The sequence below is a fragment of the Gossypium hirsutum genome, chromosome D07 (assembly GCF_007990345.1).
Source record: "Gossypium hirsutum isolate 1008001.06 chromosome D07, Gossypium_hirsutum_v2.1, whole genome shotgun sequence".
Lineage (NCBI taxonomy): Eukaryota > Viridiplantae > Streptophyta > Magnoliopsida > Malvales > Malvaceae > Gossypium > Gossypium hirsutum.
This window is the reverse complement of record NC_053443.1, coordinates 58,790,266-58,818,124: the sequence shown is the minus strand read 5'-3', so window position 1 is coordinate 58,818,124 and position 27,859 is coordinate 58,790,266. Positions and strand designations below refer to the sequence as shown.

Below are 27,859 nucleotides of genomic sequence, written 5' to 3'. Positions count from 1 at the left end.
AAATTATTTTAAATCCCTAAGCATTAGCGGCGCTTTCCTAAAAACGCCGCTAAATCCCCGAAAGCTCATAAAACGACGTCATTTTGGATAGGTTTTTTTACGGCGCTTCCTCATAAACGCCACTAAATCCCCCAAAGCTCAAAAAACGACGTCATTTTGGCTTAGGTTCTTTGCGGCGCTTTCTTAAAAAACGCCGCTAAATCCCCGAAAGCTCACAAAAACGGCGTTGTTTTGGCCTAGGTTTTTTGCTGTGCTTTCTAAAAAACGCCGTTAAAGCCCTAAGCATTAGCGGCGCTTTCTTAAAAACACCGCTAAATCCTCGAAAGCTCATAAAACAGCGTCGTTTTGCCTTAGGTTTTTTGCGGCGCTTCATCGAAAACGCCACTAAATCCCCCAAAGCTCACAAAACGACGTCGTTTTGGCTTAGGTTCTTTGCGGCGCTTTTCGAAAATTACCGCTAAAGCCTTGAGCATTAGCGGCACTTTCATAAAAACGCCGCTAAATCCCCGAAAGCTCACAAAATGGCGTTGTTTTGGCTTAAGTTTTTTACGGCGCTTTCTCAAAAACGTCGCTAAAGCCCTGAGCATTAGCGGCGCTTTCCTAAAAACGCCGCTAAATCCCCGAAAGCTTATAAATCGGCGTCATTTTGGCTTAGGTTCTTTGCGGAGCTTCCTCAAAAACGCCGCTAAATCCCCCAAAGCTCACAAAACGACGTCGTTTTGGCTTAGGTTCTTTGCGACGCTTTTTTAAAAACGCCGCTAAATCCCCCAAAGCTCACAAAATGACGTCGTTTTGGCTTATGTTCATTGCGGTGCTTTCTCAAAAACGCCGCTAAAGCGCCGAGCATTAGCGGCGCTTTCTTAAAACGCTGCTAAATCCCTGAAAGCTCACAAAACGGCGTCGTTGGGCTTATGTTTTTGTAGAAGGCGCCGCTAATGCTCGATCTTTAGTGGCATTTTTTATCCAAATGCCGCTAGAAACGCCGTTAAAAGCCTGTTTTGGTGTAGTGAAACCAAGAAAATTGACGTGGAATAAGACGTGGTCGTGGAAGAGGTGGATGGTCGAATTATTCCAATGTCGAGTGCTACAAGTGTGGCAAATATGGTCATTATGCAAAGGATTGTAACTCTGATAAGTGTTACAATTGTGGTAAGGCGGGACATTTTGCGAAAGAATGTCGCGTCTCAAAAAAGGTGGAAGAGACAACCAACCTAACCACGGAAAATAAGGAGGCAAAATAAGGTTTTCTATTGATGGCACACAACGAAGTCAACACCAACAACAACATGGTGTGATACCTTGACACGAGTGCAAGCAACCATATGTGCGGGCTCAAACACCTATTCAAAGAGATGCAAAATGTTGAAACGGGACATGTGTCATTTGGAGATGCGTCGAAGGTTGAGGTAAAAGGCTAAGGTACCGTTTGTTATTTACAATAAGATGGGTTAGTTGGGTCAATCCAAGATGTGTATTACGTACTAGACCTCAAGAGTAACATTTTGAGTATGCGACAACTCATGGAAAAAGGTTATTCGGTATTTATGAAAGATTGGGTGTTACACTTGAAAGATAAGGAAAGGCGTTTGGTCGCTCTAGTTGAAATAGAGAGAATTTGCATGTACAAGTTGAATTTGAAAAGCGTTCGAGGAAAATGTTTGCGAGTCGATGTTGAAGATAAGGCGTCGCTGTGGCATCTTTGTTTTGGCCACCTACATTATGGTGGTCTAAACGAGTTGGCGAAGAAGAACATGGTACATGGGCTACCAGACATGGACTATGAAGGAAAATTTTGTGAAGAATATGTACTTGGCAAGCATGCGAGAATTTCGTTTAAAAAGAAAACAGAATATCGGGCTAAGCAACTTCTCGAATTGATTCATACCGACATATATGGACCAATCACCCCCGAATCTTTTAGCGGTAAAAGGTATTTCATTTCTTTTATCAATGATTTCTCACTAAAAACGTGGGTTTATTTTTTAAAAGAAAAATTCAAGGCATTCGAGGTGTTCAAGTTCAAAGTGATGGTGGAAAAAGCAACTGGTAGAGACATCAAATCTGTACGATCTGATAGAGGTGGCGAGTATACTTCGACGGTTTTCATGGAAAATGGTGTGGCCGAAAGGAAGAACCGGACTGTTTTCGACATGGTTCGATTAATGCTAAAGAACAGAAAGATGCAGAAGGAATTTTGGGCGGAAGCTGTGCAATGTGCCATCTATGTGCAAAATCGATGTCCACATGCGAAGTTGGATGATCAAACACCACAAGAGGCTTAGAGCGGACAAAAACCATCCGTTTTTCATCTCAAAGTATTCGGTACTGAGGCCTATGTACATGTACCAGATCAGCGAAGAACAAAGCTCGAAGACAAAAGCAAAAGGTTTATTTTTATTGGGTATGATGAGAAAACAAAATGATACAAGCTACTCGACCCGATAAGCAAAAAGGTTGTGGTAAGTCGTGATGTACGATTTAATGAAGCAAGCGAGTGAGATTGGAATAACTCAACGGAGGTTATCATAAAAAATGGAGGATCATCAATCGCTACACCAACAATCATATCGACAAATCCTGAAACTACGGATGATGAAGATGAACCGCAACAACCAAAAATGCGAAGTTTGCAAGATTTGTATGATTCAACAAATGAGGTACATATTGTATGTCTTTTGGAAGATTCCGAGAATATAAGTTTTGAGGAGGCGGCGAGAGACAAGAAGTGGCAAACTGCCATGGATGAGGAGATTAAAGCAATTGACCGCAACAACACATGGGAGTTAATAGAATTACCGAAAGGAAGTCAACCCATTAGTGTGAAGTGGGTGTTCAAAAGAAAGATGAATACTCAAGGCGAGTTAGAACGATACAATGCGGGACTTGTTGGAAAGGGATATAAGTAAAAGGAGGGGATCAATTATTACGAGGTATTTGCTCCCGTTGTAAGAATGGAGACAATCCAGTTTCTCATTGCACAAGCGGCATAATTTAAATGGCCGATATTTCAAATGAATGTCAAGTCGGCATTCTTGAATGGTGTGCTCGAAGAAGAAGTCTACATCGAACAACCACCTGGGTACATGAAAAATAGAGAAGAGAAAAAGGTGCTGAAATTGAAGAAGGCACTTTACGAGTTGAAGCAAGCACCGCGGGCATGGAATACTCGTATCGATACATATTTCAAGGAGAAGGGGTTCAAACAATGTCCTTACGAACATGTTCTCTACGTGAAGAAGAATGGAGGTAATATGTTATTTGTTGCTCTTTATGTCGATGACCTCATTTTTATGGGGAACAATGGTGAGATGATACTAGATTTTAAGAGCAAAATGACACAAGAATTCGAGATGATAGATTTGGGTTTAATGAAATTTTTCCTTGGTTTGGAGGTTAGACAATAAACGACAGGTATTTTTGTGTCACAGGAGGCATATGCAAAGGAAATTTTGAAGAAGTACAAGATGGCACATTGCAACCCGGTATCAATACCAATGGAACCAGGTGTAAAACTCTCGAAATTTGATGGAAGAGAACGAGTCGACGCGAGTAAATACCGAAGTTTGGTGGGAAGCCTTCGCTATCTCACTTGCACAAGGCCTGACATTTCGCTAAGTGTTGGCATTGTAAGTCGGTTCATGGAGGAGCCGGTTTATTCACATTGGAAGGCTTTAAAACGAATCCTACGGTACATTCAAGGAACAGTGCCACTCAGGTTATTCTATTCAACTATGGAAGATTACAATTTGATTGGGTATTCCGACAGTGATTGGTGCAGAGACTTAGACGATCAGAAAAGTACATCGGGATATGTGTTCTTTATGGGTAACACAACATTTGCTTGTTTTTCAAAGAAGCAACCAATCGTGACACTATCGACATGTGAAGCTGAATATGTGGCAGCATTTTGGTGTGTGTGTCATGTTATATGGCTCAAAAATTTGTTGGGTGAGTTGGAGCAACAACAACTCGGTGTAACTGAGATACGAGTTGACAATTAATCAGCGATTGAGTTGGCAAAGAACCCAGTGAATCATGAGAGAAGCAAACACATTGATATTCGTTTTCATTTCATCCGAGATCATGTAAAGGAAGGAAATGTGAAATTAGTGCATGTGGCAAGTCGAGACCAAGTCGTGGATATCTTCACAAAACCGCTATTGATGGTACTCTTCGACAACTACAAGAAATTAATTGGCATGAAGGATAGCAGAAGCATTTAAGTTTACAGGGGAGTTTTGTTGAATAAACTTAAATGAAATGTCAAGAGTTATGTTATATGAAAGGTCAAGAGTTATGAAAGGTCAAGAGTTATGTTGTTTTTAATGGGTTTAAATTAGTAGTTTTTTTCTTTTAGGAGAATGAAAGGTCAAGAGTTATTGGTGCTATTATTATATATTAATATTTTTAGTTTTTTTTTTGGGGTTTTAAAGGGTAGACTATAGCCTATAAATAGTTTGTAAACTTTTGCTATTATGAATGAACAATTTCTACAATGCTTGGAGCAAACTTATCAAACATGCCACATTATAAAATGAGTCTAAAGGAGAGTCATTTTATGGGAGAAACTTGAGTTCTTGCAGAAAAACATATTCGGATGATAAGGATAATTTGGGGATGAGTTCAGTTTTTGAGTGGGGGAGAATTGATGATGAGATAACTTTTATTATAAATTATATTATATTAGAAAATATGTTATTTACTTAAATGATTTATCTACATTTTTATTTTGATAGTTGTTATCTAATAGATTAAGGTTATAATTGTTTTAGGTTATTCACTTAAATAAATTTTGTTATAATAAAATATGTGAGGAAACATGTTAATTAGTGATTGCCCTTGGATTTTAGGAGGTGATTTCAATGTTACCCTTCTTCCATAGAGAGTTTTACTTTTAATAGTTCTCAAGCCAGTACTACAGATATAAGACATTCAGGCTGTGAATGATTTGAGAATCGTGGACCATGCTTTCTTTGGGCCAAAGTACACTTGTCAAACCAATAACAGGATAAGTATCTTTCTAGGAAGCTTGATAGGGTCTTGGTTAACCTGGAATGGATGTTTGTTTTCATAATTCCGGGGTGGAATGTGTTTCTCCTAGTGAATCTGATGATTGCCCATTTAGAAAAAATCGGTCAAAAACGGTTTTTTGTACAGCGAAAAAATAAAATTTTTGAAAACCAAGCCAATTTGTAATATTTATAGCAATGAACTTTTTTCGAAATAATACATGTGCTTTGAGTAAGATGGATCCTTAACGTTCCCGACTTTCAACCGAACGACCTTCTCCACTATTCTCGTACAACGAATCGCTTTGAGTGTGGGCTCGAACAATTTCAAATCAAACATAGAACTGAAAATAATTTTCTTATTTTCAGTATAAAAGTAAAATTCTCTCTCTTATAGAAATCGATAAAATTGTTATTATCGGAAAATAGAATTTATACTTAGAAATAAATTCTTACTATTTTCAGGTAGAATAACAATATCTCAAAAGTTGTGTGTGACTTTTTTTTATCCCTACTAGTGTCATCTATTTATAAGGAGAAGAAGAGAAACTTTTGTTGAATTAGTAGAAGTATTTAATTCTTATTTAATAGAAAAAAAAACAATCTCCTAGTTTAACTAGGAGAGAGAAAGGCGGAAACCCTAGTTAAACACACTAAGGTTTGTCATCCCTTGTATTTAATGTGAAGGGCTTTTGGGTCTCTCCTATATCGAGTTCAATTATAAGTGTCTTCTGGACTTTTAACACAGCACTTTATAATTCAATCCAACTCAATACATGTTTTCTATATTCCAAAATAAACATCATAAATTAATTTAAACAAATTAGTTAATTTCCTAATTAAATAATTTTCTCAACCTGATTCTTATTCCGTTAAAATCATGACAACTTTACTGTAAAAAAATATATGAGAAAATATATTTAATTTTCTACTTTCAACAGATTCACAATGATCAATTAATTTAATTCCATTTTTGAACTTTGATTATTTAATTAAATAAATAATAATTCGAAAAACTATAAATTAATTCTTAGGTCATTTCCATGTTAGTGAGAAACCACATTCCTTTCTGAATATAACTCATTTATCTAACTTTATCATTTCTATTCATTTGACTCAACCTGCAATTCGTTTCTGGTTTCAACGAGCTAATGGATGGATCGATTGGAAATATATAATTAGGGTTCAAATGATTTATAATTAAGTTTCAGCTTTACGCCTATTAATTATAAATTCATTTAGTCATGAAGTCATTCCACTATAGTATCGTGACTGAGCTCCCCCTAATGACATGTCATTACAAAATTTACTCGATCAATACTTGTCCAGTGATCTTGTCATAAGTGTGTTACCCTTATAGGATATCCTTAATCTTTTTGGGATGAATTCACTCTCCCAATATGATCCTATTTTATCTCATGGTAACCATTACATCTTCCTTCATGAATAGTCAACTACTATCAAATAGTAATTAAGTCATTCATCACAAAGACAAACGACCAGTGGCCACATTTACTTTTCATTTATCATGTAATGCCAATTAGAGGATATCATTTACCCGTCTCTTAGGTTATGAATTCCACTGTTATGAATGATGTTACATATTGTAGAAGTCGTATACCCAACTCACCAACTTTCGGTTTCTTATCAATTCAAACTCAGGCTTTTACTTACATCAAAGCATACGAGTCACACATACATAGACCATCATCCACTCATGGCCCTCCTACATCCCCCAAGGGGATTTCAAACATCCCATAAAGGGCTATTGTACGTCCCACACAAAGGGAATCTCATATATGGGTGTGCACCAAGTCTTTGTATCATTTAATCTCCTTTCCTGGCTCAGTCCAATCGAACCTCCCTCAAAGCCACATAAATATAATGCATATACAATCTCGTGTATGACTATCCGAACCTTCTCAAAGCCACATAAATATAATGCATAACATATTTAACATTTTTCCAACAGATACTGTCTATCACATGACATATAATACGACATTCATACCATTATGCAACATAATCATATTTACTACCAATCATTCATATCAATCAATACGCAACAATGCATCACGCTAAGCCTTCCATTTACTTAAAATAAATAACTCACAGTTATACAATTTCATCTCATCACGTAACATATACCAGGCCGACATTTCCTCTATTCAAAATGATCAAACTCATAACCAGCAATATTTGCATGTCAACACTACATGCACACACACAAGACATCAATACTTCACCACAAGTTGATTTAGCAATGGTAAAGTACTAGTTCATCATATTTAGTATATGAATGACACAAAATATATCCATTTAAGATCTGAGTCTGAGAACTCACTTGGAAATTGTCGCCAAAACCATCTTCAAAGCCTTTTTCTCGTGTTACACTAGCCTCATTGTCAATATAACACAACAACCATTTTAGAATCCAATTGAGACCATTCATCATCATAAACCCCATAATTTTTTTGCATGCAAAGGCCTTTTGAATGATTATCCACCATTTTACCCCAAATAGAACAGAAGCAATAATTTACTAAAATCCTTAACTACATTCTTTTTCTTCAAATCTGCTAATGTAGAGAGATTAGAAAACTTACCAACATGCAAGATTTCCAATTTCTAAGACTAAATCCTTAGTTTCTCCTTTTCATGCATGAACATTCCTCCATCTTTCTCTATTCTATGCAAACCAGAGAGAAAAGAAGAAGAACAAAAAAACTAAAGAATTATCCTCAAAGAAGAATGCTTCTCCTATATATATAGTCCTTACAACCCCTATCACCAAAACCAATTCACAACCACCTGGAAATACCTTAATCATCATATCTCCCACTAAAATATACTTAGTTCAATACTAACAGGACTATGGTTGAAACCCAACTTTTCCTTAACCAGTCCGCTACTTGTTCTTATTTACAAAAAGAAGCTGCCAGATTAGACAACTTTTCAATTTAGTACACCAAATTCTTTTGCTACCTAAGACCTTACAAATCCAAGTGTGACAACTGGAATGTAGTTTGTATAATTGTTCTTACTATAGAGATGTATAATTGTGCTTACTGTATAGGATTGTTTCCTAATGTTTCTTTTGTTGGACTGTAGTAGTTTACTACTTTCTAGATAAATAAAAATTTCAATTATCCATATATATATACACATATAAATATATATAAAATAAAATAGTAGGTTGTCGATTGAGTCTTAGCTTAATTGGTATGAGCACTGTTGTCAATGCAGGAGGATGTGGATTTGAGTATGCTGAAGCTTATTATCCTCTTATTTATATGTTGGGGAGGAGTTATGAATAGTTCTGAACATTGTGTCAAAAAGAGCAGATATCATCAAAATCTGTAATGAAATTATTAAAAAATAAATATAATAGGTGAGGTTTACCATTTTATTCAATTTATTCAAAAATAAAGAATTCTTGTTGCTATGATTTTTTTTCCTTATTTGTGAAATAGTTTTTAATGTTGTAAAATTCAAGTAAGTGATGATTGCCTTTTTCTTTATGCATTTAATTAATTGATAGTAAATGGGGTTTAGATTTATAGGATGGGGAGGAATCTTATGAACAATTAAAAGACAAATTTTGTTGTTTAATTATTCATGAGATTGAAGCACATAAAACAATATATTTTAAGCATCAAGTTGGGATCTAATAAGCCTATGGTGTTTTCCTATATATACTATAATATAATAACTTTTGAATTAAAATGGAGGAAGGACAATGATTATTAATAGTCCACCCAGTTGGCAACAGGCAATTTAATTATTCTCATCATCTAAACCACTAATACAAAGTCTTTGGACAAATTTTAATAAATAGCAAATAGCATACTCCATATTACACCTTTTCATCTACCTTGTTCAGGGATGCTACTCATTTTATCCCACAACTTTTCTTCTTTTTTTCTATAAAATTAGGAATCCTTAATGTACCTTTAAATTTTCAATGTCTAATATTATGAAATAAATTTTAAAATGGTAGTTGTTGGATTGATTTTTATTTTTTATTTACAAACCAAAGAAAACACAATTAAGCTTAAATATAGTGATACTAATTTTAAAATTTAGTAAATTAATTTGTAGTTTTTGGTCATCAGCCATTAAATTACTAACGGAAAAATAACTTAATAGTTTTTAAATTTGGCATAATGGTAACTTTAATAATTAACATTTGTACATTTAATCATGATTCTAAAAAAATTACACACTCTGTATTTTTTTTACAGTCTTGCTTTTTTTTGGCAATGATGGTTGATTTTAAAAGAATGAGAAAAGATGAAAATTATTACATTAGATTTTGAGGTGTTTTTATTTTTTGTATACTTTCGATCAAATTTATATGATATTTTTGTTTTTTTAGCTTTTTAGGTGAAAGGGCCACAAAGAAAATGAAAACTAAAAATATATATCAAATTACAAGATGTGCAAATATTAAGATTAATTTTTTAAAATCAAGACTAAATTGGCATAATGTATATAAATGTTGACGGTTAAAGTTATTATTATGCCAATTTTAATAAAAAAGATAAAATCCAATAATTGAGTGACAAAAAAATATTAATAATTGAATAAATAACAAAGTAATTTACCCTTAAAATTGTGGACAACCCTATCATTATCTCTAGTCAATAAATAAATAATTTTTTTTATCGAAGATCAACAAATAAATAAAAATATAAAAGCTTTACTTTATGAATTAGGGCAACAAAATATTTTGATGGGCAATAAAATATCTAAATATCTAGAATATGTACTTGGGTAAATTTATTTAATTAATTAAGGTCTAATAATAAATATAGTTTTAAGTTAAATTTGACCTTAATCTTTTAAAAGAGTTAAATTTAAAAAATAAAAAAATTAAATTATTATATTTTTAATGAAAATATTGATTAAAACATTAAATTTTTAAACATGACAACTTCCAAGACAATTTGCATGTACTTCATGCTAATTTTTTAAATTTTTTATGAACTTTTTTTTTAAGTTTGAATTCTTAAAATTTTGAATATTTTTATAATTTTTAAATTATTTGTTGACGTGGTGACATATAAGACAAATAGTGAAATGTCAACATGTAGTATATGTAAATTATAAATTAATTTGAACAACATGTGTAATTTGATGTATGATGAATTAAAATTAAATTTTAAGATAAAAATTATTATATTTCTGCCAATTGAGTCTTAACTCGATTGATATGGATATTATCGTCAATACAGGAGCACGTGAGTTTGAGTACGCTCAAGCACATTATCCTCTTATTTATGGATTAAGGAGAGGCTATGAATAGTTCTAAATATTGTGTCAAAAATAAAATATTATTTTATTTAAAAAATTAAAAATTAAATCAAAACAACGAAAAGAACAAAATGTTAGGTGGAGAATCAAATTATTTTTGTTTTCTTCACATGTACACGAAGATTGATGTTAACTATTCATATTTTTCATTATTTGAGAGTGAGCAAGGGTGAAAAGTTAATTAAATATAATAAAAGTATGCATCTGAATGATCTAAGAATATATATATTTTTATTAGGAAAAAGAAAACCCTTTGATTTACTAATCAAACCTATACTTATACCTATTTTCACCAAACAACCTCTTGGATGAAATCACAGCTCATTAATAATGTGAATAAATCTCTTTAAAAACCTCTAGTATTGGATTCAAGTCCAACCCTAAACCAAGATGACAAGAGAAGAAAGGGTAAAAGTAAGGTGAAGGTTACTGAATCAGAAGCTATAATGAGGTACACATGGTAAGTTACATGTTACTGTTTAATTATTCCATCAGTTACATCAGTTTTTTATAGTACAAATAAATAAAATTTTTAACAGAAAAGACTAATTTATTCTTTAATCTAATGTGTAAGTATTAATTTATCTAATTTTTTAAATAAAGGGGATAAGATGCAATCTAACTCCTAATACATGATTTTCATGATACTTTTACCACACTTTTAGTACAAAGGTTCAAAATATCGTGAGGAATTGTAGAGAAAATAGTTGGAAAACAAGTAGGACTCTTCTTCAATTGTTTAGTGGTCTAATCTTCCTTTAAGGAGTCTTCATAAAGTCTTGATCTTAGATTTTAATTACAATATATTATTTTTTTTGGTGAAAAATAGAAAATTACTAGAAATAAACTATGCCAATTGGCCTAACTCTCCAAATGGGGGTCTTCTAAACATTCGCAAACCTTGACTTCCTGAGTGAGCCATCTTGGCAAGTCTATCAGCTTCCTGGTTCTCTGCTCTGGGCATATAATAAATATTTCAAAAAAAGTCTGCCGTCTCTGGCACGGGTTCTGTCTGCCGTCTCTGGCATGGGTTCTTAGGTTTTAGGTTTTGTGTTTATGTTTTTTTGGATTTTGAGGGGTCTTGATCTCTTTTATTTTATTCCCTACGATTTCCGCGATTGATCTCTCTTTAATTGGTTGGCGGAAGCATTCCTTTAATTCCTGCAACCATGGAGACTGAATTAGCCCAATTATCAATTAATGAAGAAGAATAAGAGATCTTGCAGATTCAGGATGATCTACAACCGCATACAGATGTGGGCGATTATCAGCTTGTGGGATGTTTCTTAACAGCAAGTATCATAAATTTTTCGGCTATGAAAAGTACCCTAGCAAATTAATGGCACCCCATTTGTGGGGTACAGATTCGTGATTTGGGAGAAAAAAGGTACATTTTTAAGTTCTTCCATAGTATGGATATGGAGAGAGTTCTAAAGGGCCTTCCTTGGACGTTTAACAATCATCTATTAATTCTGAGCAATCTGAACAGAGGTGAAGATCCGTTAAAAATACCGTTAATATATGTTCCATTCTGGGTACAAATCCATGATGTTCCAATGGGTTTATTCTCTAAAAGTTTAGCAACGTTACTGGGGAATTTTATTGGAGTATTTTTAGAGTATGTTGCATCAAATCTGGGCAAGGAAAAAAGTAATTTTATGAGAGTCAGGGTGCAGATTGATGTCAGGAAGCCATTAAGGAGAAAGAAGCAGGTTATGTCTAATGGTGTTTGTTCGTACGTCAAATTCAAGTATGAACGTTTATCACTGTTTTATTTTTTCTGTGGTCGGTTGGGTCATAATGATTCTTATTGTGAGACAAAAATGATGGTAGGATCAGATCCCATAGAGTTGAGTTGGGATTTATCCCTGTGGGCTCCATCACATAGAGCCTTGTCAACGAATAGTATTTGGCTGCGTGAAGAGGATAAGGGGGTTAGGGAAGGCTGTTGGATGGAGAACAGATTAGGGGAGATGGGTTCAAGGAATGGGATTCCAAGAGGTAGTGAGATGAAAACCAGTGATCCAATACTGGGTTTTAGTTTAGAAGGGAAAGGAACAGTTTTGGAGAAACCATGGTCATATAAGATTCACAAATTAATGGATCATGATCTAGAGGATGAAGTTTTAATGGGGGAAGAGGGGAAGAAACGAAATAGAGGTGAGATGGAAGGACAGATACTTTTATCATCGGCGACTACCAAGAGGTTAGCCGACCGGTCGCAATGAAAATATTATGCTGGAACGTCCGAGGCTTGAGGGGACATCGGACGGTTCGAAGACTTCGATATGTACTAAAGTTAAAAAATCCCCAAATTATCTTCTTCATGGAGACAAAACTTAACAGAAAATAGATGGAAGTAGTTCGCATGAGATGTGGGTTTCATAATGGCACTGAAGTTGATTCTGAAGGTACAAGGGGAGGGTTATGTTTGGCATGGAGAGCAGATATTGATGTTAGTCTTCGTAGTTTTTCTAAAAGGCATATTGACCTGTTAGTCGAAGATAATGAGCAAGGTGTGAAATGGAGATTCACAGGATTCTATGGTTCCCCATATGTCCAGGACAGGAACATTTCATGGGATACTTTGAAAAGATTGGCTACAATAAAGATTCACAGGATTCTATGGTTCCCCATATGTCCAGGACAGGAACGTTTCATGGGATACTTTGAAAAGATTGACCACTGGAGTGGAAATTCCATGGTTAGTTTGTGGAGACTTTAATGAAATCATGTATGGTTTCGAAAAGATATGAGGGATTCCCAGAGACGAGAGAAGAATGGAGTGTTTTCGGAAAACACTTGTTGATTGTCAATTGAACGATGTGGGCTTCGAGGGTAGTTGGTTTACTTGGGAAAGAGGTAATTTACCTGAGACAAATATACGAGAACGCCTTGATAGAGGAGTTGCCAACATGGGTTGGGTTATGATGTTTCCAGAGGTGAAGGTTCAACATCTTTCCCATTCGTTTTCAGATCACTGTCCTCTTCTCATTGATACTACAGAAAAAAGGAGTAAAGGTATGGAGTAACAATTTTAAATTTGACGTCTGGTGGTTATTGGAGGAATCTTTTATTGAGGTGGTTAAAGGCATATGGGAGAGTTCGACAGGTGACTTGCTGCAGAGATTAGAGATTTTGAAAACAGGATTAATAGAGTGGGCAGGAGAGGTGAAAATGAGTAGGAAGAAATCTAACAGGAGCTTCACAAAAAACTTGAGGAACTTGCTGGAGCCGAACGGGATGAAAATACTTTCGCTGAGCTAATTGACACTAGACTAAACTTGAATTTTGAGATTGAAAAAGACGAATGCTATTGGGAACAAAGAGCTAGAATTAATTGGTTGACATTTAAAGACAAAAACACAAAATTCTTTCATAGTCAAGCTACACAAAGGAAGAGGAAAAATTCTATTAACAGATTGATGAACGAAGAAGGAAGAGAGCTGAAGATTTTACAGGAAATTAAAGAAAATGCGAGATTTTATTTCCAGAAACTGTTCACGACTGAACGAAGAAGGAACAATAATCAGATTTTAGCAGGTATTGAGATATGCATTTAAGAGGAGGACAACCAGATCCTTATAGCTCTATATACTAGGGAGGAAATCACGAAAGCGGTTTTTGATATGGGGCCAACGAAGGCACCAGGGGAATATGGTCTTCCAGCAGTTTTTTACCATGAGTGTTGGCAGATCATGGGAGAAGAAGTCATTGCTTACTGCTCTCGAATTTTGAATGGAGGCATGGAGGTTAGTTCAATAAATTCCACAAACATTGTTCTCATACCCAAAGTTAATAATCCTCTAATAATGACGCAATTCAGGTCGATTAGTCTCTGTAATGTTATTTACAAAATTATTGCTAAGGTGATAGCTAGCAGGCTTAGAAAGGTGATCGGGAAATGTATTGATGAAACCCAGAGCGCTTTTGTTCCTGGTCGATTAATCTCTGATAATGTGATACTAGCATACAAAGTAATGAATAAGTTAAAACAGAAGAGGCTGGGGAAAAAAGGGTTTATGGCCGTTAAACTTGATATGACTGAGGCTTATGATAGGGTGGAGTGGAGTTTTATTGAAGAAATTATGATAATGATGGGATTTGATTCGGAATGGGTGAAGGCCATTATGAATTGCGTCTCTACCATTTCCTACTCAGTTGTTATTAATGGACATAAAGGGGACACATTTTCACCTAATAGAGGATTGAGACAAGGCGGCCCACTTAGTCCATTTTTATTTCTCTTTTGTGGCGAAGGTTTATCGAGCTTATTGAGACAGGTAGTAAAAAGAGGCACGTTAAATGGCGTAAAGGTTAGTAGAAGTGGGCCACAAATTTTTCATCTTTTATTCGCTGATGATTGTGTTTTGTTTGGTGAAGCAACAAGCAGAGGTGCAAGTATCTTCAAGGGCATTTTGGATGAATATAAATCTCAATCGGGACAGTGTAAATTTTGAAAAAATCATCTGTTTACTTTAGCAAAAATACTTCCGAATAGGATAGAAGACAAGTTAACTCGCTGGGGGTTTGAAGGTCGAATGAACCAGAGAGATATCTAGGATTGCCTAATATGGTGGGTCGAAGAAAGAGGGAAGCTTTCCAAAATCTGAAGGATAGGTTTAAAAAATGCATTGATAATTGGAGTATTAGATTTCTTTCACAATGAGGTAAAGAAGTTTTTAAAGTCATTTTACAGGCTACCCCTACCTATTCGATGGCATGCTTCTTATTTCCTAGAACACTTTGTGATGAACTGGAACATATTGTTGCCAAATTTTGGTGGCAGAAAGGGAAGGGAAAAATAGGAATCCATTGGTGCACTTGGAAGAATCTTTGTTTTTTGAAAGAAAATGGTGGAATTGGGTTTCGCAATTTCGGTCAGTTCAATATTGCATTATTAGCGAAACAAGGTTGGCGTCTCATTAATTTTCCAAATTCGCTTTTAGCCAGAACTTTAAAAGCAAAGTATTATATGGATTCTAGTTTCTTAACAGCGAAGCTGGGAAATTTACCTTCTTTTACCTGGAAGAGCATTTGGGCTGCTAAAGGTCTACTCCAAAAAGGGATGGAGAGTGGGCAGAGGAGATAGCATCTCTGTTTGGGACGATTGTTGGATTCAGGGGTTTGACAAAATCGACGTAAACAACAGAACAACCAGGAGGGAAATTAAGTTAGTTGCGGATCTTCTTGATCATTCAAACAGAAAATGGAACTTGGAGTTAATTCAGAATACCTTTCCTGAGGACATAGTTCGGAAAATCCTTGAAATTCCTCTTGCAGAGATTTGCGCATGATGATTTTCAGGCTTGGAAAGGGGAATTATCTGGTGAGTTCCCTGTTCGTAGTGCCTATAAACTATTACAAAATGCAAATATGGATCCTAGTGACTATTTATTACAAACCGAAACAAAGGATTTTTATAAAAAAACTATGGAGCCTTCAGCTACCATCTAAAATTACGTTTACAATCTGGCGGATCTCTTGGGACTTTATTCCAAACTTTGTTAATCTCAGTATAAGGAGAGTGGTTTCAAACGACAGATGTCCCCGGTGCAGCTCTGAGGTCGAAGACAGCCTCCACATCTTTCGAGATTGCCCTATAACAGCAGAAGTTTGGCATTTGTTAAATTTCGCATGGGTTATGAACAATAGGAGCCATACTATGTGGGAGTGGTTAACCTGGGTTTTCAAGAGGGGAAACAATGACCAATGCTTTTCCTTTTGCTATGCGCTATGGTGGATATGGTTTTCTAGAAATCAACTTATTCATGAGAGAAATATCATTCCAGGAAGGGCCTTAGTACTTAACATACAAAGATATGAGTTAGAACAGAAAGGATTAAAAGTCTTAAAAACTAATGAGGTCACATGCAGAAGCTATAGAGTACAAGAGCTTACACCGACAGCCAGGATCCATTTTGATGCAGCGTACGACAGTAATACCTCCAGTTCAGTGTCCGGCCTTGTAGGTTGGGACTCGAGGGGAGTCTTAATAGCGTTAAAAATAGTTATTCACAGAAATGTTTCTTCTCCTTTCGCAGCAGAGGCTCATGCATGTTTAGAAGGAGTAAAGTTAGGGATTTCATTACGAATCCATTCAGTGAAACTTATGGGGGATTCAAAAACTGTAATAAAGAAATGTCAAGAGACTTCCACAGACAAATCAGTTATTGGAGTCATCATCAGAGATATTCAACAGAAGAAATCTGACTTTCAAGATCTTATTTTCCAGTATATTAACAGGTCAGAAAACTTAGATGCTCACAGAATAGCAAAGATCGCATTCGAGAAAGGAGAGACGATTTACCTGAGGGGTGAGGAACTAGATAGTCAGAATCTGGCTTCGGTAGGATATCGGTCAAGAAATCCAGATTGAGGAACTGCTTCAGAGGAAATGTGACCGAAATAGACAGCAGAGTGAAGATTGAATGCCTAGGGGACTGCTATTAATTAAACGTTAGGAGCTTTGGAAATAACAAATCGTCAGACGTTATTGGTTGCCAGCTGCTCATTGATTTGACTGGGTTAGGTTTTTTAATTTGCTTTATTTTCTTTTATTGATTTTATGTTTCTTTTGTAGGACAGAAGTCTGATAGTTTTTTTAGAAGTTTTTATTGTTGTTTTCTGGTTTCTTTGTTTGGGCCACTTTTTGGGCTGTCTGTTTTCAGTTTATTTATTAATAAAACCCCAGTCTTTGCTTCAAAAAAAATATTCCAGTGAGAAATCTTAGACAACAGCTGAAGAATCCTCCTTATCAGAGTCGAATTGGTCCCTCCTGTAAAACTCTCTTGGATGGCCATCACCACTTCAAGACTATCAATTTGAATCATCACATTATCCAAACCACGATCAAATAAGGTTTTTAAACCATCTAATATGCCCCACAATTAGACCTCAAATATTGAATAGCTTCCCAGAAACATGTAATCACAATGAAGAGCACAACTTAAAATAAAATTTCGAAATATAAAATTACTTTATGAAATTTCTTGAAAGCTATCAAATAACAAAAGTGTTAGAGTTGTGTGACCCAAATTCTAAGAGATTGCTTGCAAGTCAAGTTAAACAAAAATATATTTTCTTTGTAGAAGATTTAGTATTTATTAGTATAATATATTTAGCATTTATTAGCATAGTTTATTTGACTTACTAATTTAGCCTATAAATAGGCTCTTTTACAATATTAGAAAAATACACCCATTAGATTAGAACTCATAACACATTTAGAGAATTTTGTGTTTACATTTTGAGGTTCTTTGTTTTCGGGTTTTCGGAGTTTAGTTTTTTATCTCCATCTTTTGTACTCTTCGTTCTTTTGCCATTATAGTAAAATTATTTTTGCCCGTGGTTTTTTATCCTCTTTGGAAAGGTTTTTCCACGTTAAATTTGTGTGTTCAACTTCTCAATTTCTTCTATTATTTTTTACTTATTCGTTGCTTAATCGGGATGATCCTAACAAAAAGAAATGGAAGGTTCAAGTTGGAATTTGTTAATTGAATTTGTCAAAGGCTATGATAAAAGAAAAGGGCTAATCCCACGCAACAAATTCCATAAATTATCTAACAAGTTATTAAAAAAGATGCAATACCTTTCTTAATATGTTATTATGTTGTAAGAAAAGGTTTAACAATGTACTTACACAGCTAATTTTCATACCTCAAATATCAGTAATTTGTATCGATGCACTAAGGAAGAATTATTTTATAGTAAATATTTAAGTTCTAATTATCTTATCGATTATGTGTAGAAAATGAACTCTTAATCTATCTTATTCTTAAAAAAAAAAAGTTGACTTAAATGTGGATTTTTATGGTTGAAAAATATTTTTAAAATTAAATTAAAAGAAATTTTATTGTGCGCTACAAATTGTTACTGAAGTGTTAGCAATTAAAATTTTCGTAAACATTAGAAATATTAATAGTAAATGTCACACAAAAACAACACACATCAAGTATTTGAGTAAATGCTCTAAAATAAATATTTTATTTTTTTAAAATCACTTTCTAATAGCCACCTAAAATTTTAAAATAAAAAAGACTTTTCAATAACATTTTCCATATAAAATGCAACAGTCGGGGGTATTTAATTAATTAAACTCGACAATCACATGCCCAATTTTTATTTTCAATCATTAATAAGAGGTTGGTGGCTTTATCCCTTTTTTCCTCTGTAAATTTTAATATTATTATTTTAAATCAAAAACAAAGAAATATGATTAAAAAATCACCATGTATCATGTCATTCGTTTCTTCACATGTACACAAAAGATTGGTATTTAGTTTTCCATATTTTTCATCATTTGAGAGTGACAGATAAGAAATAAATTAATATATTTTATGGGCTAATTTTATTATAAAAAAAAATTGTTTGACTAATCCAACCTTCCATCTTTGAAATTGATTTCCATTTGGCATATCTACCAAATATAGATTTTGATCTTGTAATTAATTATGTCTTTATGGGTTAAGATTTTCCTATGATTTCTTTCTGTTTTTTTAATCTTTCAAATGTAGCTTAAATCCTTGTATTATCACCAACATATCTTTAGACTTAATTGTCTTGATTTGGCCATTAGGGAAGGATCAAAACAAAACCCTTGAGGATGCAAATGGAACAATTGAAAGGTTAAGGACTAAAGTAGAATTAAGATTTAAAAAATTGGAAATCATGGTTATGGACAAACTTTACATTAATTCTAAAAAACACACATGGATTCTGGTTTAATACGTAATACGATATTGAACTTTGATATGACATAATTCTATATGAAATTTTGATTTTAATTCCATTGTATAAATGAAATTTTAGTGATACATTTAAAAATAAATAAATTTAATTATTTTAATTTATATATGGTAAATATAATTATTTGCGTATGTAATCTATATTTTAGAATGTGTTTGACTGAATTGGTGTTGCCTATTAACCTGATCTCAACTCAATTATAAAATTACTTAAAAACTAATTGCTTTTACGGAATAAAAAAATTTGTTTTGAGGGTATTTATGTCTTTTTATTTTTTGATAAATCTAAAAAAAAATACACATGATGAGAATTATGAGATTTGAACAAAAAAACATCATACTAGCTCGACTTTATCATATCAACTAAAACCAAATTTAGTTTTATATTTTTTTATTATAAAATTAGTATATCTTCTTTTATCCACATTATGGATATGTATCCTAATCTAATAAATATAAATTTAAAATAATATTAATAGTATGTGAAATTTAAAACAAATTGAAATATATATATTTGTGTAACACCCGATTTTGGCCCGGGTAAAAGGCCCAAATTACAAACATGCCCATAAGGGCCCAAACTGAAACAAACAGAGGCCCAAAATTAGACCCAGGCCCAAGGCAATTTCAGAAACCCTAGGGTTTCTGAGGGAGCCTCGCGCTGCAACCACTTAGCTTGTACAAGTCGGATCTCCGCACCTTCACCTGCAAGAAATAAGCACAGAAAAGGAAACTAAATCAAAGGATTTGCAGATCAAGAAGATATCAAGCATGATTTGTTTCTTTGTTTTTAATTAATGGCTATAAAAAGGCCTTTAACATACTATAAGAGGGGATCGAAAAAAAATCAAATAGAAAAAAGACTTCTACTTTCGCAATACAAAGAATAAATCGGTCAAAAAAAATGTTGATACTTGTTTCTTTGTTGTTATATTTAGTTTTATATTTTTATTTTATGTATGAATAAACAAAAATAAAGAAGAGAAGGAAACTACCTTTTTGGCTTCTGAAATGCCGAAAGGAAGGCCTAGGATCGTCTCCAATGACAGGCGACTAGATGTCGAAAGGTTTCTGGGGTTTTTCTAGTTTTTTCGCTAATTTTGGAAATTTTTAGCCTATATTTGGGCCTAGATGGGTGCAAAAATGATAAAAAGGGGATTTTCCCTTTTCCGGCCACCGTAGACGGCGGTGCAAGTGCTGGAGATCAGCGGCTGACGTGGTGGCCGACGACCGGTCGATGGTTGGACCCCTGGTCGGACGGACTGGGGGAGGGAGAGTTTTTTTAAGTTTTTTTTTTTAAAATCAGTTTTGAAATGATTTTTTTTAGGTTAGGGGCTTTTATAGGGTATCAAAACGGTACTGTTTTGGGGAACCCTCAGACGCCCAAAACGATGTTGTTTTGAGTACCCAACCCGAATCTGACCCAATCCGCTTTAGGGTATGCGTGTTTTTATGCGGAGGGGCAAATTACACTTTTGGCCCTTCTGCCTTTTAATATATTTTCAATTAGGTTCTTTTGTTTTTTTAATTTCGTCCTTTAATTTATTTTAAATTTCAATTTAACCCTTTTGAAAGGCGCCGTTTCAGAGGAGAAGGGAAAATTGCCCTTCCAGCCCCTCTATGTAATTTGCGCATTCAATTTAGTCGTCCAAACTTTATTTATTTGCGAATTTGCCCTAGTTTTTTATCACAGTTTAAAATTAGTCCCTTTTTTAGAATTAATTAATTTCAATTTTTTTTTAAGTTTATATGTGTAATTATTAATTTTATGATTTATATATTTATTACCTTATATAAATATGTACGTATATATATTATACTTTCTATCCATATTTTTATAATTTCTATATGTATATTTTTCTTTATTCTCATAAATGTATTATATATATAAATATTTTTTATATAAATTTTATAGTTTTCTTTCATAATTTTAATGTATATATTATGCACCTTTTTTTATATTTTTATTTATTTATTTGTTTGTTGATTTATGTTTTCATTTTTTTTATTTTGCTCATTTATTTGATACTTTGCATGTCATTGGTTTTTTTTAATTTTTATTTATTTGCTTATCTTATTTCTATACAATTGTCGTATTTATTATTGTTATTTGTTATTGCGATATTTATACATGCATTCAATATAACATTACATCATTTTTTACTCGATTTTTAAAAAAATAAAAAAAATTCCAAATTGAGATAATGCTCGTATTTAGGATTTTCAAGGGAATTGAGCCCTAACATATTGGGTTCTGATTTTCTTCGTTAAATCTACAATCGAGCATTTCTCTTTAATCAAAAAATAAGAACTCATTATTGGGAATTCAACACGTTGTGTTCTAACGTATTGGATGTGACGCATTGATTTCTCGAAATGGGGATTTTTTCTAAAAAATAATAAAGGAAATATTCCGAGTTTGGGATTTTAGAGGAATTGTGCCCTAACGTAATGGGCCGCGATTTCTTAAATCTTGAATAAATGGATATTCCTTTTAAATTTTTATTACACGAGTATTCTGGCTCAATTCATTTTTGAAGAAATAAAATGTTGTGCCCTAACGCATTGGGTGTGGCATTTTCTTTCTTTGAAATGATAAAGGTCTTAATACGTAACGTTTTTAAGTTTTTGCTAAGGATTATATTTTTCAAATTTTCGACATTAAGACATTAATTAATTAACTAGGTACCAATTTTGGGCGTTGCGAGGGTGCTAATCCTTCCTCGTACGTAACCGACTCCCGGATCCGTTTTTCTAAAACTCGTAGACCAAAGCCGTTTTTTTAGGTGATCCAATCACACCTCAATAAAAGATTGGTAGCGACTCCCAATTTTTCATCGACAACTAATTTTTGTTTTTTCCAAAAATAAAAATGGTTTCGACAATTTACATAAAATTAAAATTTATTTGTATATTTTTATTAAAATTCATGTATATTTTTACAATTTATCTCTTAAAAATATGAAAAGATTCTTTCCCTCTTTTTCTTTGTACCTTATGTGAGTATGAGCATATTTCTTGAAAAGCCATCAAATCAATAAGAAAAAAAAAGGAATGGAAGGTTACATAATTTGATTAGAATAAAGCGTCCAAAGCTGGAATTTTATTTCTCAAATTGTAGGGTAAAATTACGCTTAACATCATTAAATTATTTATAAATTTATGTTTTGATCACTAAATTTTAAAAAAGTTATAACATGATTATTGAATTATTCAAAAAAATTATTTGAATCATTGGGTTGTTAAGTTCTTTTTTTTTTAAAGAAAAAGTCATATTAGCGAGCTCCAAGCAACGGTTTGACAATCGATAAGATGGATTAGTGTCCATCAATTAGTAGTACTTTAAATCCAAATCAATCGATGGTCAGTGTCGAAGATCAGAGAAGAAAGTTATTTAGATTTTGGTTTGCAAATTCATAACATTCAAGATTGTTTTATAAAAAAAAATTGAACTGTAAAAGATAAAATAAATGCCATACAACAATAATTTTAACAGTCCAGTAACTTAAATAAAAAAAATTTAAATAATTCAATGATAATTTTATAACGTTTTGAAATTAAACATCCAAAACATAAATTCAGTAATAGTTTATTGAGGAAAGAAAATGATTAAAAGTCGTTATGAAGAAGCAATGTTTATCCAAAAAGTTACTCAATAAATACAATATAGTTTTCTTAATAAGGTGTTTATCTTGTAAGATAAGGTTTAGAAATGTGATTAATTGCAAGAACAACTGTTTTCTCATTAATGACACCAATTATTCATATGTCAACCATCACTACTTTATTTGTTTATTAAATTTCTTATGATCGTGGATGATGGTTTAATTATGCCCTTGTCTTTATACTCTTTCCATCTTTTAAATTTAGTCCGGGATTTACTACTTATATTATATGAAAATTAGTCCAATCAATAACATTATTAATTAATTTTCGTTAATTTAAACACGTGGCATTTTAGTATTTAAATATTTAATTTAAAATATAAAGTTCGGTTGATATGAATATTCAAATTTAACAAAAATAAGTTAAATTGAATTTTAAATTTTAAATCAAATGAGTAAAATTAAGAAAAGATTATAATGAACTTATGTGCGTCAATGAATTTTTCTTGTCATGATTGTAAGTGTTTTTATCCGTTTTATAATTTGAAAGAGTCGAAAGGATCAAATCTAGAATTCGAATTTGATTATAATGTAGGGAGAAAAATCCAGTCCCAATTGTTGAGATCAAGATTGGTGTAAGAGAAATGTAGTTAAACTAAGGGTGGATTTAGATATACTGTGTAAGAGAAATATAGTATCGCTACAGTATTTAATTTCACCGCCATCGCTATTTTTAAACTAATCGTATGTAAACGCACCGTTCATCCAAACCCATCTTAAATTCATAGGCGAGGGCCTGATTGAAACTTGAAATTTCTTTAAAATACCACGTGTCAAACCCCCAGAACCTCAAAGCAAAAGAAGAGAAAAGTATATAGAAAACAGTTTCAGACGTTTGTCTCTCTATATATTTTGGTAACAGTGAGGCATCAATGTCAATTTGTATTCCTTTAAGCTGATCGCAGTGGCATTTCCTGTAAATATATAGAACAAGAGTCCGGAATTAACGGGATTCCAACATAAAAGTAAAGAAAAAATGCCAGCACTGGACAGACCAGCCAAAACCTATCTCTTGCAACCCCATGACCGATGACCCAAAATGTAACCAAATTTATCATAATTATCTTTCAACTTTTTCTCTTTGATGTTGTTTTGTTATAAACATATACTTACCCCACAAAGTTTTCGTCTTTAAAAAGATCCGTCTTTTTATTAAAAGCCCATATTTTTTTCATAGCTTTGGGTTGATGACATTGTGCTGAACCCAATATCTTCTTCTTCTTTGTTGCTACATGATGGGGAAATTGAAAGAAAGGATTCAAGCTTTTGTGAATAATAGATGGCTGGTTTTTGTGGCTGCAATATGGATACAATCTTGTGCTGGTATTGGATATGTATTTGGTAGCTTATCACCTGTAATAAAGAGATCATTGAATTATAATCAAAGACAGCTTTCAAAGTTGGGTGTGGCTAAAGATCTTGGTGATAGTGTTGGGTTCTTAGCTGGAAGCTTATCTGAGATATTGCCTTTATGGGGTGCTTTGCTCGTTGGTGCTTTGCAGAATCTTATTGGTTATGGTTGGGTTTGGTTGATTGTTACTGGAAGAGCTCCTGTTTTGCCTTTGTGGGCTGTAAGTATCGATTTGATCCTCTGTTTCTTCTTCTTCTTTTTTGGCCATTCTTTTATATACTAATGTGTTAACTGGTAAATTTTGCTCTTTTCAATCTCCAAATTTGTTGCTAAAACCAGAAGTTATTATGTAAGTGGATTTGAGGTGGAAAATTAAGGTGATTGATTTTGTTATTTTATTTCTAAAATGATTTCAAGCTAACCCTTTCAACTATGTCCAAAAGTTATTGTATCTTCACAAGTGTTTGCAAAAGTAACATCTCACTATAGTTAGACTGTTAATCCACCTCAGTATGCAGATGTGCATCTTGATATTTGTGGGAAACAATGGAGAAACCTTCTTCAATACAGCTGCTTTGGTTTCTTGTGTGCAAAACTTTCCAAAAAGCCGAGGTCCGGTCGTCGGAATACTCAAAGGCTTTGCTGGTTTGAGCGGCGCGATTTTGACTCAGATATACACTATGATTAACTTCCCAGATCAAGCGGCTTTGATATTCATGGTTGCGGTCGGACCGGCGATGGTTGTTGTTGCTCTAATGTTCATAATTAGACCTGTTGGAGGTCATAGACAAGTGAGGCCATCTGATGGTTTAAGTTTTACGTTTATTTATAGTGTATGCCTCCTACTGGCAGCTTACTTGATGGGGGTGATGCTTTTGGAAGATCTTGTTGATGTAAGCCACACTTTAATCATAATTTTTACAGTGATTTTGTTCTTGCTTCTTGTTGCTCCGGTAGTTATTCCGGTTAAATTGAGTTTCTCCGACGAACCTAAAGATCTGGCTGTTGAAGAGGTTCTTTTACCAAAGCCCGGGCAACAAGAAGCAGGCAAATCCGAACAGGACGAAGTAATATTCAGTGAGGTTGAAGATGAGAAACCGAAGGAAGTAGACTTGCTTCCAGCAACGGAAAGGCATAAACGAATTGCTCAGTTGCAAGCAAAACTATGTCAAGCCGCTGCTGAAGGAGCTGTAAGGGTGAAAAGAAGGAGGGGTCCTCATCGAGGGGAGGACTTTACGTTGATGCAAGCTTTGATCAAAGCAGATTTGTGGCTTATCTTTTTCTCTCTGCTATTAGCTTCGGGTTCGGGATTGACCGTGATAGATAATCTTGGTCAGATGAGCCAGTCTCTCGGGTATGATAATACTCATATTTTCGTATCCATGATTAGCATTTGGAACTTCCTTGGTCGTGTTGGTGGTGGTTACCTCTCAGAGATCATTGTGAGGTACGTACCGATATTATTAGACTAACTTTAGTAATGGATTTTGATTCATTTTTCTTACCTTGTCACTGTGATTTAGGGATTATGCTTATCCGAGGCCAATAGCTATGGCTGTTTCCCAGCTTGTTATGGCAGTAGGCCATGTTTTCTTTGCTATGGGATGGCCTGGAGCAATGTATATTGGTACTCTGTTGATAGGACTTGGCTATGGCGCCCACTGGGCAATTGTGCCAGCTGCAGCCTCCGAGTTGTTTGGTTTGAAAAAGTTCGGGGCTCTCTACAACTTCCTCACACTGGCAAATCCTGCAGGGTCACTCATCTTCTCAGGTGTAATTGCTAGCAGTATTTATGACCGTGAAGCAGAGAAGCAAGCTCATCAACATCATATCCCACCTCAGATTTCGGGTTCAATATTCTCAGGGATGTTTGCCGTGGATGAACCGCTTAAATGTGAAGGTTCTATATGCTTCTTTCTGACTTCAATGATTATGTCAGGATTCTGCATCATTGCAGGTGTTTTAAGTTTAATACTTGTTTATCGTACCAAGACTGTTTATGCCAACATTTACGGAAAATCTCGTACTTGATGAGATATAGGAGGGTCTTTTATGAACATTTTATCCGTTTTACGATAGTGTTTTTGCACGGGAGTTTGTGATATTAATATTTCCATATAATCTAGTTGAGTGAGTCTATTCATTTGTGAAAGATTCTGGTTTGAGTGTTCATCTGGTGTACATTGACTCTTGCTATGATGCTGAAGTTTTTGACACTATCCACTGTAGTCTTGTTTATGGAGACCGTGAGGAATGCAAGTGATACTTTTGTTTTTCATTTTCTGATATTTTGTGTCCGAGTCCACTCCATCAGTGTTCGATATGAAGATGCACAACAACAACAATAAGTTAAGCACCAAGCTACCAAATAAAGAACCTCTTCCTTTAGGAGAACTTCATATATACTGTCCTTTGTGAGAGTTAAAGAATTGGAATGTACAGTGTGAATCAATCATATTATTGAATGAAACATAGAGTTACATCTCAACAAGCAATCCTCTAAACATCAAAATAACAATCAAGAGAGTAGCAAACAATAATAATTTCAAACTCAGAAGATAAAGATGGGAAGGAAATTAAAATACAAAAAAGCTAGAAGCTGTTAACTGATAAAACAAATTTTGGAACAATGGCAGCAAACACCAAACAGATTTGTAAACAGAAGCAAGAAGAATCGAAGCAAAAAGAAAAGCAAAACAAAAGCAGTGAACAAAGTTTGAATACTCAGGAAAAATTGTAATTGAACATTACTAATTTTTCATTCAAATTTGAAATATATAAGAAGTTACAATGTACATTGACAGTTACCTAATGTATTTAACTGCCCCAACTAATACAAACCTAGTCACTAGCTAAAATTAATCAAATATAGCTGACCAATCAGGCATTACATCAAAAGATCTTATCACTAACTTAACTTCTACTAACATTACAAGCAAACTAAGATTGAACCAGACCAAATTACATCAAAACAAAAAAGCAATGTTGGTTGCTTCATTCGGTCCAAAAATCATTCTTGCGCACCAAGCAAAATGAGCTGAGCTCTGTAGGTGCTGCTGGTCTCGACAGTAGCTTACTGCTGGCTTCATGTTGCATTGCAGTCCAGCTCTCAACACTCCTCCTTGGACTGTATGCAACAGAATCCAATTGCATTTCTCAATAATTCAAATCGAGCAGCTCCTAAGGGCTTGGTCAGTATGTCAGCCAATTGTGCCCCCGAGCCACAATGCACAAGGCTGACTTCCTTTGCTTGTTCAGCCTCTTGAACAGAATGCAACTTTATTTTAAAATGTTTAGTTTTACCATGGAACACAGGGTTCTTGGCTATGGCAACTGCTGACTGGTTGTCCACCCAAAGTTCAGTTGCATCAGCTTGTATTTCATTGAGATCATGAAGTAATTTTCTAAGCGAAATGGCCTGATTGACTGCTGCTGCAGCAGCAATGTACTCTGCTTCAGCTGTGGACTGAGCAACAGTTTGTTGCTTCTTTGAACTCCAGCAAAACATACCCGATCCAAGTGTGAAGAAGTATCCAGAGGTACTCTTCATGTCATCAAGGGATCCTGCCCAGTCACTGTTAGAATAACCTTCCAATTTCAGTTTTTTTTCCACTTTCAAACATTACCCCAAGGTTAGCTGTCCCTTTGATGTATCTAAGAACCCTTTTTGTAGCCTTCAAATGTGTCTCATTACAGCAGTGCATGAACCTCGATAGCAGACTAACACCAAACATGATGTCTGGCCTAGTTGCTGTCAAATATAACAGGCAA

At 34.1% G+C, this 27,859-nt stretch overlaps 2 protein-coding genes and 1 long non-coding RNA gene across 42 annotated transcripts; 1 reads left to right on the top strand and 2 right to left on the bottom strand.

Moving 5' to 3' along the window:
• Nucleotides 1-11,032: 11,032 nt before the first annotated feature.
• On the bottom strand, nt 11,033-16,916 carry LOC107904829 (uncharacterized). 39 transcript variants are annotated; one of them, XR_005916484.1, is made up of 7 exons: nt 16,636-16,903; nt 16,227-16,453; nt 16,008-16,131; nt 15,776-15,925; nt 15,562-15,683; nt 15,351-15,422; nt 11,033-11,486 (listed from the first exon to the last, which is right to left on the bottom strand). XR_005916484.1 is itself a non-coding variant. In XM_016831327.2 (6 exons), the coding sequence occupies exons 2-6, from the start codon at nt 16,243-16,245 to the stop codon at nt 11,367-11,369; spliced, it is 483 nt and encodes a 160-aa protein (XP_016686816.1). In that variant the 5' UTR covers nt 16,246-16,453; nt 16,636-16,914; the 3' UTR covers nt 11,033-11,366. The 39 variants fall into 39 exon arrangements, 15 of the variants coding, with proteins under 15 accessions (XP_016686816.1, XP_016686817.1, XP_016686820.1 ...); XR_005916481.1 differs by having other exon boundaries at nt 15,341-15,422; nt 15,562-15,663; nt 15,789-15,925; nt 16,008-16,078; nt 16,227-16,375; XR_005916486.1 differs by having other exon boundaries at nt 15,562-15,663; nt 15,789-15,925; nt 16,227-16,375; nt 16,636-16,902.
• A 2,644-nt stretch (nt 16,917-19,560) lies between these two features.
• On the bottom strand, nt 19,561-20,360 carry LOC121219606 (uncharacterized). Its single transcript, XR_005916467.1, has 2 exons — nt 20,068-20,360; nt 19,561-19,777 (listed from the first exon to the last, which is right to left on the bottom strand). It is a non-coding gene; the product is annotated as an uncharacterized lncRNA (long non-coding RNA).
• A 3,393-nt stretch (nt 20,361-23,753) lies between these two features.
• LOC107904828 (protein NUCLEAR FUSION DEFECTIVE 4) lies at nt 23,754-26,366 on the top strand. Of its 2 annotated transcripts, none has more exons than XM_016831323.2 (3): nt 23,754-24,308; nt 24,607-25,535; nt 25,612-26,366. In XM_016831323.2, the coding sequence occupies exons 1-3, from the start codon at nt 23,970-23,972 to the stop codon at nt 26,117-26,119; spliced, it is 1,776 nt and encodes a 591-aa protein (XP_016686812.1). In that variant the 5' UTR covers nt 23,754-23,969; the 3' UTR covers nt 26,120-26,366. The 2 variants fall into 2 exon arrangements, with proteins under 2 accessions (XP_016686812.1, XP_040954007.1); XM_041098073.1 differs by having other exon boundaries at nt 24,170-24,308; nt 24,600-25,535.
• The last annotated feature ends 1,493 nt before the right edge of the window (nt 26,367-27,859 follow it).